We start from the raw sequence: 16,861 nt of genomic DNA, 5'->3' as shown, positions 1-16,861 counted from the left end.
ATAGCCCTAACTCACCATGTCCAGGCCACGTATGTTGTCAACAATACCATGTAACAGTGTTTAATCCCTATACCAGGTCCTCACCCTATGGCCGGACAATTCCTAAATACTGTAAACCAACTCAACAGAGGAATAACATCTTGCAGAATACATTTACTTTAGCAGTACCAAAACAAGGCAGCGCTGAAGATCAGTTATTATAATTGATGGCATAGAGGACTGCAACTGTCTGATAGCTATTTAATATGGAGGTGTACTGTCTGTATCTTGTCATTAATTAAATAATCATGTGATTACACCACATTTTGGAGGAAAACATCACAGTTACTTTCCCGTCCATGGCAGACTATTTCTTGCCAGAGATAATAATGGCTCGTTAATTCACGGAGTGAATCTCTGAAATATTGGTTCATGTATGTGTGAGGTAGGAGGTCACTGTCACATTAATGGAGTCTGCTATCTCGGAGAAAAATGACAGCCAAGTGACCTCTGTCAGCACCTGCGTTGATGGGGGACCTGAACAGATGTTTGTTTTCTTCCATTTTTGAACTTGTCAAATGGAAAACCACTCAAGTATCTTTAATTCGCCCGGTTTAAAAATAACAAAAACAACAAGATGCTTCAAACTGTCTGAAGAAAGTTGATTCATTAAAGCATGCATCGTTTCTAAATTCAGCTAAGGCCAGATTCCTTATTAAACATAAATCTAAATGTGAGAGACAAAGTGAGAGACCGTGCTTGTAGTCCAGCCCTCTGAGGCTGCAGCCAAGCTCCAGTAACAGCCATCATCATGTTCAAATGTATTATTTACTGGATGACGACACAAATGATGTATTTACATAACCTAATCATCAATCCAAGGTTAGCATCCTGCTATACTCAGTAAAATGGAAAACAGGTGGACTCGGGATTCAGGATGAAGAACAGCAGCTCTCCTCAACAAATAAAGACAAGTGGAAGCCTGTATTAAAAGTTGAAAAGTTTGAAAAAGTTTATTCACAAATGCCAAAGAAATGAAAAGAATAAACCTCAGGTGACCTTCGACTGCAAAAAAACAAACAAAACAAGTCTTTGGCTTGAACAAACTCTACAAAACAAATTTACAGAGGAACGATTCCTTAAACTGTACATACAAGTTACCACTGGCAATTGTGTGGCACGAGATTAAAAAAAAATAAAATCAATAAACTTTCATGTAGCTCTAGGAAAATCTCTTATTTCCCGAAGCTGTCTGTACAACAAACGTCATAAATTAGAACTCTTTTCATATAACTTAATGACTGTTCAACATGGTGGATACTTATACCAGCAGTTTTTCTTAGGTGCACCTCTGCAACTCTTGACCCGGATACTATGGCACTTGGTTCAGACACCACTAGCAGCATGAACCTCACAAGACAGTATTACTGCTCAGTCTCAGGCATCACACAGAAATCTCGAGTATAATCACAGCGGCCCTTTACATTGGGTCACACCCAAGCTGACTACAGAGGAAATGCTGCCGCATGTTTGCCTAGACCCCCCGGACAAAGCAACAAACATGTCCAGTCAACGCCACAACGTGTTGTTGACATTGTTGGTCTTTAACATTTTTAAATCAGCCTCTGGAATCTCTCGCCAAAAAAAAAAAAAAAAAAAAAAAAAAAAGCAGCAGCTGTTTCAAAACCAGGAAACTGAGTGTGTGTGTGTGTGTGTGAGAACGTGAGTAGAAACATGTTGTCGCCCTAATGATTACTATAATACATCATAAAAAATAGGTCTAAAGGAAAAATCTAAAAGTATTCAAAACAACCTATAAGGAAATAGGTGTATGTGGCCAGCTCCTGAGCGTGGCATTTGGTCTGGAAGGGCGGGCTGGACCTGCTAACCCGACCTAGTACAGAGGAGAAAGAGAACTCTGAGGTAGATAGCTGACTGACCACCAGGTCCAATCACAGGCTTATTGGAGGACCATAATCAAAAAACCTGCTTTAATCCACTATGATCAAATTTTTTAATTTTTTTTTTTTAAAGGGTCATAGCACTATCTTGTTACAGTTGAAATTTATTTATTAAGTATGAAATTAATCTCTTGTTGGATCCAGGGCTTCCTGTCTGCTTGTGTGTCTGTACTTACTATTACCTATGAAACTGAATGTAATTGTACAAAAAAGGCACACTGTCCAAACTGCAATCTAGTTTGCAGAGTCACTCATGTCCCGGCTAAAGAGACAAAGGACGTCCTCAGTGCGCAATCTTTGGTGAAGTAAACTACATTTGAAAGTGCCTAGTTTGTTTGTTTCCTGTCAAAGAGCGAGGTGCAATAAAATATACATATTCCTCTCATTTAACCCCCCCCCCCCCAACTCGCTGAACTTTTGCCTAAATTCTACAACAAGGCTTTGATGAGTTGTTGTTTTTTTTGCACAATCGTAAGTCTAAGTTTTCCTGTTAGCTGTTCAGTTAAAAGTGAAAAAGACACACCCCATCAAAATAACAATTAACATCACCCAAAAAAAAGACAAAAACACAACCAACACACACAATAAATTTGCCCTTTCTCATTCCCCCACCCCACCAATTTCAATATCAGCTATTTTTCAATACCAGGTAATCATATAGGCATGATTCAAAAGGTAGCACATTCCAACATCCAGAAACATGTAAGTTCTTCTTACTAAATAAATATTACCGTCAATAAAATCATCACGTGTGAAGTCATTTCTTTTAAAATGTTTTCCTAAAATGTCTTCAACTTTTCTATCAGTTTGGAGGGGAAAAGCAATAACATTGATTTTATTTAAAAAGTCCTATAAAGCTCAGTTCCAGGGCAACAGCTCTCTACATTGTTTTGCTTATTGTTGCTCTTCTGTGGTGTTCTGTATCAAAACTATGAAGGCAAGTTTTAGTCAGACGGCAAGATCAATCTAAAGTACTAAGAGAAATCACTTTACGAGAAACACGGGTAACACTTCACCATAGCAACACTCACACAGCAAGCACAAAAACATCATTTAAAAAAATGTTTGGCTTAAAAAAAAAAGCCGTCAGAATAAAAAAAATCTGGAAATATTAACAAAAGACATATTTACTATCATGCACTTTGAACAACTAGTCACACGAGTCTTCCTTGTATCCTGTGTCAATCTTTGTGTCAAAAATAAACATTTTCTAGTATGAAAATCTGACTTTTTCAAATCACACACTTCTATATCATTTGAACTGAATGAACTCAGATATTCTCTATGAAAATGACACCAAAAATAGTCTCACTTAAACATTTGCAGAACCTGTGCAAAACAGTGAAAAGATCCTTCGCATCCGTTGCCTCTGTAGGCATGATTGTTCCAGCTGTTGTCCAAATGTTACCTCAGCACTACTTTGTTTGTTGGTAGGAATATGGGGAATGATTGCCAGATGAATCCACTTGTGACTGTGCACCATTTTCCTGGAAGAGAGCGGAAAAAATAACAGTGAGCTGTTGTTTTAAATCCCGATAATGCTTTTACACACATCAGGCTGCCGTGATGTCGACGCACGTACCTCGACAGGAACGTTTGATGCCTGCATGTGTGCATACTGTGGGATATACGCTCCTTGCATAGCTGCGTTGGCGGCCATATACTGCACAACGAAGGAGAGAGATGAGCCATGCATTTTACAGTTTAATGGGGCACTTTAAAACACCTCATTCTCAAATAAAGTGTAATGTGTGAACTCGTTTCTTCTGCCATGCTGAGTTCACTCACCGTTCCTGCACTGCCCAGAGAAAGATGACTCATCTGCTGCGCAAGAGGGGCCATCATGGAAGTAGGCTGTAGTGACATAGATGGGTCCATAGAGGGCGATATCACAGTACCCTGGAAGAAAAGTGTGCCCAGATGAGAGGGATGTATGCAGCTTGTAGCACACAAAGTCACTGAGGGAATATTCTTATGTATATATATATATATATATATATATACACATATACTGAAATACTCCTCAAAAAACATATAGATTAAAGATGATAGAATGTCACGAAAAGTATGCAGAATATCTGATGTATATGCGTAATGTGCTTTTTTTTGCAGGATTGGATTTCAGGCAGAGAGTAACAGTAATCTCAGACTTCACATCGAATGCCCACACCACAAAGTGAAATGTAACAAGCTGAGCAAGTTGTCTATGAGCATCTTGGCTGGCCTGATGCATCTAACAGTGTTTTCTCATCTATGCTGGCTCCTTTTCAAAGTAAGAAAGGAGTCTTCTCTCGCAGTTCAAACCCATCCGTGATAAAAAAAATTAAAAAATTCTACATCTGTCATCAAATACACAGCTTCACATAGCCTCTCCGAAGCATCGTTTTTACTTTCCTATACAAAACACTTTGGTGCTGTAAATCCTCAAGGATCAGTGTCACCTTATGTGTAACTACTCTCCCATATTGTGTCTGTCTGTTTACAGAGAAATGTTTCACTTCTGTTACAACCACAGAGGGAAATGTTTGGATGAAAGAGAAAAAAGGGAAGATAGAGTTGTGAGGAAGACCGCGGTGATGATGAGGAGAGATTTTGTTCTTACTGGGTGCTGCATGATGTAGGGTTGATGGGCCATCCAGGATGGGTTCTGCACCTGGAGCACCACACAAACACACTCTGTAAACACGCCGGCATTGAACAGCTGCCATTTCCTGAGATCACATGCCCCTGTGACGGCAACAAGCATGAAAGGGAACTGTGCCCTTTGTCCACACACTCATCCACGTATTTAAGCCACACCTCAAAAAACACCAGAGGACGGGAGAGCCGAGTTACTGCGTGTGAAACTGATGCATGCCACGTCTTTGTTGAATTACAGTGTCAACGCTACATATGTGTCATTGAAGGGAGGGATTCAAACCTGGTATGTTGAAAGCGGAGACATGTAAGGAGACATGGATGCTTGAGCGAGCATCCTGTTGGGGATACTGTATGCTGGTGAGAAAAATCTGAGGACACAGAATAAAGTGTAATTCAATAAAATAAAGCAAATTAAGCCCAATGAATTGTATTCTGACCACGAACAGAGCAATCTACTCCGTTGTTGTAGCTTACCCATTTTGCATAGCAGCTGCACTGGGGTCATACGTGAGTGTCATTCCGGCCTGGGAACAAAGGAAGGCACAGGTTTGGCGACTAAACAGAAGCTTGCGACACTGACTTTTAACCAACACAACATCATCCCAACGACGGCCCATTGTGTGTCTATTGTGCTCACACCTGAAAGAGGGCACCCGTGACTACAAAATACTTCATAATTAACAGCAGGGAACGTAACCAGGATTACAACTCGATGAAAATGAGTAGCTACTGATAGGATCCGTGATATTTATAGACGATGACTCTTCAGCAACACTATTAGTCACTTTAAAGTGCCTTTGCTTTTGCCATCAATATTTGTGACAGGTTCTGTTGTTTATCATTGAACACTTAAGATTTATTATTTATGGGTCGGTTTCCATCACCACTTACCAGCCTGTTGTCAACGTCCCGTCCCCAACCGCGACCATTCAGGGTAAATTTATTTTGACTTTGTCGCTTTTTCTGTCCACCATCAGCGAACTTGCACAGCAAAGGTTCAGATGGCGCTAAAGAGAGATCAGTGGCGAGAGAATACAGCAAAAAGGCTTCGTGTTAAACGTTATCTCACACACGCGTTGCCGTCTGTTATTGCTTGCCATACAGTCATTCACTGCCTGAAGCCTGGGAGTGCACATTTACTAGCCAGCCTGGGAACGCAGACATCTAACTTGGCAGCTGTGGAGCTGTAATCCCCTCCCCTTCCTAAAGGAGGCAAGGCCAGCAGAGACTATTTCAGTCGAATAATCCAATTAAAAAGCTTAGAGAGGGAGCGGACGCCACACAGAGCAGCTCCCTCTCTCTCTCACGTTTTCTTTGTCTGTGCTCTTCCCCCTTAGGGCCGAGTATGTATGAGCAGCAGACTCACTGACTCCAGCTGGAGGCAAGAATCAGTTGGCTGACCACTTCATCCTGTCTATTAACTTTGTACAAATTAAAGCCGTAATAACATGAATCCGGAAATTTTCTTTCACGTAGTATATTCATGGCATGGCAGTCATGGCAGCCTGGCAATATAAGATCATTCCACTGAAAGTCTTACCTGGAACACCGGCAGGTGTCTTAATAAACTTTCCGTTGAAGTGAGAAATGACCGCATCGCATTTTTCAGTTGACTCCATCCTGAAGTTATAAAAGACAAAATGTACACATGTTGTAAAAGACTTGTATACTCTCCACCATATGGCCACACGGACCTATTAGTGCACACCCACTTACACAAACATTCCAATGAGGCATTATGATGTTTGTCAATCGTGACCCTGGCGCCGCCTGTCAGGGTTACGTCAGGTTGTACAAGTACGGCTGGTGCTTCTATAATTAAATCACCCACGTCATTGTGAAACTATTTCTCACCAGAAGTTTCCATTTGTCCATTCATGAACTGTTCTCTCCGCCTTTTTTTCTCGTCACCATGGCTGTGTGTGTTTTTAAGTATTCATTTCAGAAATGAAACCTATTCTGCATTGAGCTGCATGGGGATTTTTATGATGAGAAATCAGAAAACCCCAATGAGTTTTAAATCTTTATAAACAATTTGAAAGTCGTAGTTGTTGGTATTACTGATCCTTTCACTTAATCTAAGCTGCATGTCTTTGGACTGTGGGAGGAAGCCGGAGAATCCAGAGGGAACCCACACTGCCACGGGGAGAACATGCAAACTCCACACAGAAGGCCCGAGCTCGCCAACATACCACAGTGGTAATGTTTCCGTTTACTGCAGTAAAGGCGTCTCTTTATTTAGTTTAAACATACCATTGTGTCATATTTGACATCGTTAAAATGCTAACTATCTCTTAATATTGCTTCAGGGCAATGACTAACACAATGATCTGACCTTGCAAAGCCCACTCCTCTGCTGCCTCCACTGGAGTCCCTCAAGATGCGTGTGGATATGACCTGGCCGAAGTGCTTCAACATGTTCTCCAGTTCCTGCTCGTCCATAGACATTGGCAAGTTGGAGATGTACAAGTTTGTCGGGTCTTGTTCTTGTTGCTGGACAGTGAACAAAAAGGGGAAAGAAGAAGCCAGAGGTAATGTCATTACACTGTAGGAAATTGTTGAAACACCTGGAAAACACAAAAACATTCCTTTGTGGTATCACGTTCCCACTGGCTTTAGTAACAAAGAGAAGAGAGGAAGGGGGTTTCCATAAAATTCCATATCACGTATCCCTGGAAATGGCTAAACGTTTAATGGACTTTAAAACGGGATATCAGTAAAGGGGTTAACATGTCTCTGCTTCTTCCTGTCTGTCTCTGTTGGGGGTTTTAGGTAGTGAAGGGTCACGGTGAACAGTGATGGAAAGACATTTGCATGCGGCCCACAGTAGCTTGAGGCTCACCTCAGCCAATTCCGTGCTGTATTTTAATAGCGTCAGCAGAAACACAAGACACGGAAACAATTCCCTGGGTAGAGCGGCCTCCCACCATAAATATCCATCAGCGTTGTGTTGTTCAGAGTCAGCTCACAAGGACAGGTTGATTTAGGACACTGGCAGTCAAGTCAACATTTCAACAGAAATGTTGAACAAATATTCAACAAAACACAGTGAAAGGAGTCCAATCAAAAGGAGTCGGTGCTGAACACAGATGGAAGGAGCGATGGGATGATGGAGTGAAGGGTGCATCCGTTTCAACACCTCAGCTCTATGCAGGTCTTACAACTCAAAAGAGAGCAGGAGACCTTTTACAGAGCTGAGCATTTAAACTGGTAAGTGTTCACTTAATAGCCCCCAATTCGGCAAATTGGTTTATTTTCTGTTTGTATGGATTACTTCATGCAAGATACATTTTGGCCTGGTCTTTATTGTGACATAGTTTGTATTCCAGAAGAAATTATATGTGTGACTTATTCAAAGAGAGTCAGAGGGTGAAGTGAATGGTGCCATGTTCTGTTGATGCAGTAAGTGAACCAGAGCAGCGTCTCTGTTTTTATACCGACTTTCATCACTTGAGAGAAATTTGAAAGAAAGAAAACCAACAGCATGAAAAAAGGCTCAGAGAAACAGAGGGAAAACAACATGGCAGTGAGGTAAGACACCCGTTTGTGCTTTGGATGGGAAGAGCTGATGAAGATGGATGTGAAGCTACTCTTTGCCTCACTACAGAGACAAGATGCGTATGATGCTGTAAAAAGTATGTGATCTACAGTAGACACATTTACAAGGATATAGGAGGTTAGAATTTCTGCTTTTTGTTTGGGAACTAAATACTCCACAGTCACACCTGGTGAGGGCCCTAGTACTGTCTCAGCCTTATCTGTTGGCCCCTCAGCAGCTCCACTGAAGCAGTTGGGAATTTGAGCGTCTTCCTCAAGGGCCCTCACAAGTGTGGCAAAGAGCGAGTGCTGCTCTTTCACTTCCTCTGCCCACATTTACTGTGACTTTCCGGTCACAAGAAACAATATTAAACAATGCCATTCCTCTATTATAATGTCATTTACGCAGCTTGATAAAAACATCTAAAATAATTCCATGATATACAATGTTGACGATATTAATAACTTGAGGTAAATGCCTAATATGCATACAGAGAAAGGGAAGCACAGAATCAAGTATTACAAGACATGAATTGGAATAACATATGGTAAAAAGAAGGGAAACTCTTATCGGGCCACTTCCCACCACCTGCCTTTGAAATAATAATGAGAGAAAGTCCATTAAGGGTGCCTGGGCAGATAAAAAAAACAGGAAAGGGGACCTTTGTCAGAGAGTCCATTAAGCCCAAACAAGCTTCAGCAATAGTGAGAATAAAGCTGGAGTGAAAGGCTCACACTTTATAATGGCATTTACCTTCAACAATACAAAGATTAAACTTCAGCAAGCCCCTTGGAGCTGCTCTATTTTAATTAAAAAAGTAAAATGGGTGCACAGAGGCATGTCAAGAAGCTCTACAGATCCCCAGACAGGGAAATGAGGCCAAGGGTTCTTGCTCGGTGTCGTATGGGAACTAATTCTAATTTCCCCTGACTGGCTCCTGTTACCATAACAACACACAATTATTTACTTCCTTTACTGATGTCAGAGAGCGTAGTAAAGTAGTACAGTCCTACTTAAAAGCCCTTTATCCAAAAAAAACCTCCTAAAGCTGGAGCTGGAGCGTATTAATGACTGTCTGTCCACAAAACACTGGGCACCTTTAATGCAATAGTGCAATAACCTTTAATGCACCTACTGTATCTACTGTAGAAGATATTTATTTTTGTATTTCCTGCATTGTTTGCCAATGGGTTTTTTTTAAACATATTTGCAGCATGAAGCCTCATTTTTGCAAGGTTTAAGTAAAATAATCTTTTGTATGTGTAATGGTGCTTTAAAGGAGACAGAAAGACTCGTCTCAGCTCCCTAAACATGTCCACATGGTGGATAATGTCTCTGCTACGTCATCTCTACCCTCTGTAGTCTGACTATCGGCGCCACTCGTATAACTGGCATTGTGACCTCGCAGGTCATTCTGTATCAAACAGACACTTTTCACTATTTACACGCAAACTGAGACATTCAAACTTCGACAACTTTGCGCACATTTGTCACATTGATTCTGGAAATAGACGCAAGTCCCTCAGTTAATCTGGTGCTAAACTGAGCCTCAAATCTAATTTCAGTTCCATACACACAAACTGTATATTTACTGTTGTCAGCACATGCTTCCTTCATGATTCAACTCTCAGAGTCACTACCGAGTTGGGGAGCGCACACACACACACTCTGCAGTAAAGGATTCCAGTCGTGCTATCGAATAGCACAAAGATTAGGTTTAGGTTTCCTCGCCAGACAGAGGGAAGAGAAGCGGGGTTACTGGGCGACGTGTACGAGCGTGATATCGGGATTAGACTGTAATGAATCCTCACCTTCGCCATCTGAGCTTGGACACCAGTGGTCTTCAGGGCGGCCACAGCTTTCTGAGCAGCGGCGGGACTGTCAAAGTCCACAAAGCCATATCCTGAGGAGACAAGCAGCGCAGTTAGGACAATGTCCTATGTAGACAACACAAACAAACGACTGAGCCTCAGTGTTGCGTGGGCGGACCTATGCCTCCGTGTGGCGGATGGTGATGGGTTGTGTGTTCATAGGGAGGTATAACAAATCTTTACTTACCGTGTCTCACTATGTTAACTTACAATGTGTATGTCTGTATGTACTGTATTATATTGGTATATTTAGCTGTCTACATTGTATTTCAGTGAGCTTGTGTGTGTGTGTGTGTGTGGAAGGAGAGGTAGAAATGCGCTGAGGATGCAGATACCAGTGTGACGTTCATGGCTCAGGTCGGCTCTTTGTCCTGGGGGGGGGGGGTACAAACAGGGTGAACCTATGGCCCCTACCCTCTACTGCAGCTGCTATATTTAACCTTTTCAAGCTTAATTAAGGTGAATATGACAGGGCGCTTTCAGCCGAGTCACATCGGTACTCAAAGTTGAACGTGAATCCTTGTCTTACGCTGTGTCTCAACTTGCGTACCAACACTTGCTACTTGAGTGAATAAGCGCGTTCACACTGACAAGTATGGCAAAATGCACCCGGACGGTGTACTTAGAGGAGTCATAAAGTCGCGTGTGGAATGCTGGACACTTCTCGCCCTCAATGGTTGCCACCTAAGCTACGAAGCTGAAAGGGAGGGACCACCAAACTTGTAAAAAGGGTAGCTTAGGAAGCTGCAGTGGTTGCGTTTGCTACGGCGAACTATTCAAATGCCGACACAGAAGGAAAAGGAAAATCAAGTTCATTCTTATTCAGTTTTGTGAAACTCAAGGCCGCACAAAGTTATTGCCGAACAATCTTTTTGGCTTTTATGCAAAATTCAGTCAGAGCTCTTCAAGGTCTTTAACAGTGTCCCTTTTCACTGAGAGCCATCAATTAACTTGCTTCTGCATAATCCAGAGGAGAGTGACAACATTCTCCTAATCCCATCAGCACTAGGCAGAATCAGGCCAACGCCGACACTCAGCATGAAGAGGAGGAGTCGGCTACTTCTTCCCAGGAAACACCCACAGCAGCGACAAACCGGCAGACAAGGGCTGAGGGCTTAAAATAACATCAGCTGGGAGGCAGCTTTAAGCAGCCTGGCTGTCTGTTTCCTGACTTGCCCGGATCATCTGACACAACTGCATAGCTTTTCAATGACTTGATGTTTTGATAGAACTCCCACATTGGACGTCTACCAAATTTCCAGAACATATTAAAACGATATTCTCTTTTGACCATGTTGAAAAATCCTGCCGGGAGATTCATGAGGTTTCTTGATACATACTTCATCAGAGGAGAGATAAAAGAGGGCAGTGTTGGAAAGAGAAGAACAACTTCACACACCTTTACATTTGTTTGTGGTCTTGTCCAGGATGGCCTTTGTTGATACAATTTTGCCATACCTAGGGGAGGAGCAAATAGGAGAGGCATTGTTAGCTGGATTATGTACCAGACTGAGCCAGTTATAAAACACGCAGAGAGGGATGGTTGAGCAATAATCTATGACATCACCGTAAAAATATGAGAAACAGGAAGCGGTTTCCATGTGGTGCTTAAAATCCCCTGCATGCGAGTGCAAAGTTAAACAGTCCCTTTTTTTTTTTTTTAAAGTAAACCACTGTATGAGACTGTCTACAGACTGAGTTACCAAATAAAACAAATATTTGTTGTACTGTTTTCAATCTGCACAGTCAAAAAGAGTTAATATACTCTATGAAGTGGGAAAAAAAACATCTTTAAAATTGGGAGTTACGTAATGTACATAGGCTTCTCTTAAAATATATTTCCTTCAATGTGTGTTTTTCCATTTGGCCAACTACAGTGGATGAATTCAGCCCATAGGTATCATGTTAAAAATGACCTATATAATCCACAGTGACTGTGATAAAAGCCACGATGTACTCTGCAGTTCACCAGGAGGGTAATTCAGCCAGAGATTAGGCTAAATGGTGGCTAATGGCTAAGTGCATGAATTTATGACATTTTCTTCATCTGAACTCAAATCTCAAATCATGTGTGGCTATAGGATGTTTGCGCTGGCACAACCATCGACATGTACATAGTGATTACCAGCACGTCCAATATTTTTGGTCACATTTGAAGTGAGAAGTATTTCTGTACATTAAAAAGTAAAAATAAAACTGTGCCATTTAAGTTGGTCTTAAATTCGAAGATACATTCGTGGATCAATCCATAATTCAGTAAAAAGAAATACATTCTCACAGGAAAGCATTTTGAGGATTGCTTTTTTGTCTATCTGAATGTTTTAATGAAATAAAATAAAGACGAATAAAATACAGCGTCACTGCTGAGGCCAATTTCAACATGCGACATATTTCTAACCACACAAAGAATGAATTTGCAGCTTTGTGTTGTTGAAGTCAGGGCCTCGGAGAAAAGAGGGAATCAAATCTCTGAGGCACCAGGGTGGTCTCTCTGCTCAACAAATATAAGGCATCAGCGCACAAAGAGAGCTGTGGATGAGCCCAAAGCTGACAATATCTCTCCTTTATTCACACACGTGATATATGGAACCCCTGCTGCTGTGCCACACATGCTCATCATATACACTTTGTCCTTGTTTGGCTTCCCAGATATATTTTTCATGTTTAAATTAAGTCTGTAATACGGCTGCATTTGTTATCATTTCAAATATACACATATAAATCCTTAGGCGTCTCACCACGCACTCGGCATGGTCCAAAACGACTCTATTCTTCATAGAAAGATAATAAAATCTGAAATTATTTCTTGGACGATATTTAAACTAACCTATGGCTAAATGTGTCATTCAAAGTCAGCTTATTAGAAAGGACTTGTACTACTGTAAACTACAACAAAGACAAAACTAAATACAGTTTCTGATGTTTCAATAAAATAAGTGTGCAATTTTACTAATAAAAGATGCATATTTACATCTCACCTTTTATATTTTTACACCATATTTGTGTTTGAACAAATGCGTGTAAAAAATGACTGCCACTGCTGGTTCTCACTACTCTCTGAAACTCCGAAACTAAGTAGGCCAAAAAATCAATGGCCGATCAATAGCAGATAATGGCGAGAAGAAGTGTGGTACTCACGGCTGACAGAGCTTGACCAGGTCATGGTCTGTGGTTGAAGGGGACAGGGCTCGGATGTAGAGGTTCGTTTTGCTGAGCTGGTCCCAGCCTGCAGTGCTGCTGCTGCTGCTGTGGTTGCTCGGGCTGGGTGGAGCCATGGGGTGTGACGACGGGGCAAAAGGTGGCTGGAATACACAGGGAAACACAGAAAATAAATGTTTGAAATGATATTGTTTATCGTCAAAGTTCTCAAGTCTACACAAATGATTCGCCTCTGACCACAACCAGCATCTCTAATGGGTGTGGTCAGAGTGGAGTCAGAAGTGTGCTTCTGATGTCAGAGTGTACTGAGAGACCCTGGAGCACACTTGTACATTACTGCAGCAAGGTGGGAAGTTAAACCACTGGAGGTCCGCAGAAATTAAAAGTCTACGGGGAAGTTAAGTTCCTCTTAAAACCTGCAATAAATCATTTTGGGCAGAGGTAACGAGCTGAATAGTATTGACCTTATTTCCCCTTTCAAAGTTGATCTTGCAAAGTTCTTGGCAAACAAATGTGCTTATATAGACATTCAGCACATACAGAGTGACATTAGCATTCGTTTAAGAAAAAAAAAACAATTTGTTTTGCTCTGAGATTACAGAAAATAAAAAAGTCAAACAACTGGCACTTTGAATTTCACGTACTATTACATTTTTGTTCCTTTTTTTTAAGTCGAAGTATTTCTTATAATGCCTCCCCTTTGACAAGGGGGGGGGGGGAAACAAATCAAAAATCCTTCAGCGATTGGGCAACTTTTTTGCTTTATGTTTACAAGACACAGTTGTCGTAGTCTGAGAGAGAGCTCTCCCCTTCGGGAATTTGTCTTCTATCCAACACTGATTACCTACCCCCCCCCCCCCCCCCCCCCCCCCCCCCTGAGGAATCACAAGCTGAGAGGAAGCTGAAGGAATCCCAAGCATGAAGTGGTGACAGGATTGAGCAACCCAAGTCAAGACTAGAGAATATTCACTTGTGACCGACAGCCTCACATGCCTTCACTGTGACAGAAGATTGACTTACTGGTGGCACAAGTCCTCATTTCTGTGTCACAAAGTTCAAATAATGAGCAGGCTTTCAGCATAATGGTGCAAACTAAATTGTTCCACAAATTAAAGACAAAGGATTATCTGATAAAAAAAAAAACTGCCCGTCAGTAATCGCCAAAAAGATACCAGCAATGATGTTGCTACTGTTGCTACGTGAAGAGCAGTCACAAAATCCTTTGCGGTTCTCGGAAAATGAAATAAAAAAACCTTATCGTCACACTGCACTATTATAAATGAGAAATATGTCACAGTTGCTCTCATGACGAATCCTCATTTACAAGCAACATAACCGTGGCGTGACTGTAAATTAGATTTTCCAGATTTCTTGGAGGCTATTATACCAGAATCGCAGATGAGGCAACATTTAGGCCAAAACGTACTTAACATGAATTACCAAAGAAACAGGAATTACTCCTTAAAGAACGACTTGTCTTGTAGTGCTAGTTCATATTTTATGAACTATTGCTCGATTGTATCTAATGCATGTAAAAAATAAAATAAAAAGTTTAATTCAAATACATCATGAAGTTTTTTTTCAGTCTCTAAACCATTAACATTTATTTGTCTCATGTCCTGCCCCTTACAGTTTAGGTTATTACTGTTTTTGTTCTAATTGCTAACATAAATATATTAGTATGGAAGATTCAGTTTGTATCTCTATAGCATCTACCTAAGAACCATAAGGGAATAGCTGCAGCTTAAAACAAAACAAATGTCTTGTTAATAATTCAGCATTTACCATTCAAGATTTCCTTTTTTTTTGAGTTGCTGAGAAATCAGTTGTAATTGCACACTTGTTTTCTGTCTTGTGTTTGGATGTAAACCCTATGATGATTAAGACCGAACTAGTATGACGAGTGATGACACAAGTTAAAGATTGCTTGCCACAGAGGGAGCCCCGAGCTACATTTTCAGTCTGGGCATCAAGGTGAGTAAAACTTCCCTTCTCTGTTTTCTTACTGCAGGACTGTGAGAGGGACTGTGAGAGGGACTGTGATGGGGGAAGAGGACGGCATCTTATCAGCCAGCTCCAGACCGGCAGAGCCTGTCATATCCGAACTGGAAATGCACAGGGCTTCCAGTAACAGGCCTCGCCCATGGAGCTCTGGCCACAGGATAACAGCGAGAGCACTTCAGAGTAAATATGCTCATTCAAATCGTTTGGCTAAAGGGAGTTTTGAAGAAGAAGAAAATCTAGATGGAACATCCATACTATCATTCTGGAAGACACAGAGAAAAACAAATTTGCAAGCAAACAGGGAATTACATTTTAGGTGACCTTTGGTTTAAAAAATGATATATTAGTATGGAAATTGCAAACATCTGTTCGATCGAGTTTCTGTGAAGTGGTGTTCGTTGTCAGCTCGTGTACTCTTTTTTTTTAATAATCCAAAATATGTCAAAGTCATGCAATTAGAAGGTTCAGTCGACTATTTGGCCACTATAACCATAGAACACAGCATCAACTGTGGTCACAGGCCTGTATCTCTCCAGCAGTGGACCACAGCCCGAGCAGCAGGTATTCTCAGTGTGCAATAAGTGGCCTATCTGAATGCTTCATCACGCACAGAAACACAACGCATGCCATTTCAAATGAACGTTACATAAGTAGCCCGAACCAAAGCAAGTTTCTTCTTTCTGTTTGCGCGTCGGCTATAAGTTTATTTAGGCTGTGTGCTGCTGTCAGACAAGACCCCTTTTTAGCGACTTCTATCAGCTTTGTGCTTTATTATGTGTGGTAGATGGCTGGTAAATGTGAGCGTGTTTACCTGTTTGCGATACGGAGTCCTGAGTGGGTTTCCAGAATTTGCAAAAATCATCCTCAATTCGAATAGGGAGGGTAGTTTTTTTTTTTTTTTTCAGATAAGCTACAATTTTCGAGCGAAATACATCAAACTCCTTGTATAAGTAGAAAATGAGTGGGCATGGATATCCTCCTTACTCCGCTAAAGCACACACCGATATAATTCTATGCATAATAGCTGTATACATATCCTTATTGTCGTCGACTTTCCTGCCACAGAAGCCTCCGTAAATTGTCCCAACTTCGATTGCCCAGCCCCGTTTGTTTGACTGGCTTCATTGATTTGCAGTCAGCGCTACGCAGGACAGACGCTGACATGGTGGGAGAAACCATTCCACCATTTAGTGTAGGGGGGGTTTATTTAAACCAGTGATCCCAAAATACAAATACATTTGCATCTGTTCACTCTGATGAGGATTTAAAAGTATTCTTTTCACGTTTAAGATGTTTATTGTCATTTGTGATAATCTACAGTGGCTTTTGTTATCCGAACACATAATGTAGAGACACTGTTTACACCTGTTGTTCGTTTATCTGAAGACGCATACCAAACATTCCGCCGTCAAGGCTGGTCCATGTGATATCCTGACAAGTTTCAAAGCATTTCTCTTCTGAGTTTAACTCGCACACACTATGGAGAATATTATCAGAAGAGGGGCAAATAAAATCAAGTTCTATGTTTAGTTTTAATGATACTTGTTAATGGCAGTGAAGGATTATATTTAGTTCGGAGGCAGCGATTTACTGATAATCTATATGAGCTCCGATGTAATTGGCCACGATACATTGGTTTTAGAGGCCTGAATAAAAACGATCACAAGGTGTTTTTTAGTAGAAATGCTGTATTACAAACGCATCCCTTT

General features: G+C 41.2%; 1 protein-coding gene across 1 annotated transcript; it reads right to left on the bottom strand.

Moving 5' to 3' along the window:
- Positions 1-966: 966 nt before the first annotated feature.
- rbms1b (RNA binding motif, single stranded interacting protein 1b) lies at positions 967-16,245 on the bottom strand. The gene is made up of 13 exons (XM_079277463.1): positions 15,964-16,245; positions 13,128-13,291; positions 11,389-11,447; positions 9,930-10,021; positions 6,916-7,073; positions 6,121-6,200; positions 5,472-5,587; positions 5,055-5,104; positions 4,861-4,948; positions 4,543-4,593; positions 3,729-3,839; positions 3,523-3,603; positions 967-3,427 (listed from the first exon to the last, which is right to left on the bottom strand). Exons 1-13 carry the CDS (start codon positions 16,012-16,014, stop codon positions 3,356-3,358), a joined length of 1,173 nt encoding a protein of 390 aa, XP_079133589.1. The 5' UTR covers positions 16,015-16,245; the 3' UTR covers positions 967-3,355.
- Between the last annotated feature and the right edge of the window lie 616 nt (positions 16,246-16,861).

The sequence above is a fragment of the Melanostigma gelatinosum genome (assembly GCF_949748355.1).
Source record: "Melanostigma gelatinosum genome assembly, chromosome: 10".
In the NCBI taxonomy this organism is placed as follows: domain Eukaryota; kingdom Metazoa; phylum Chordata; class Actinopteri; order Perciformes; family Zoarcidae; genus Melanostigma; species Melanostigma gelatinosum.
This window is presented reverse-complemented; position numbering and strand designations above follow the sequence as displayed.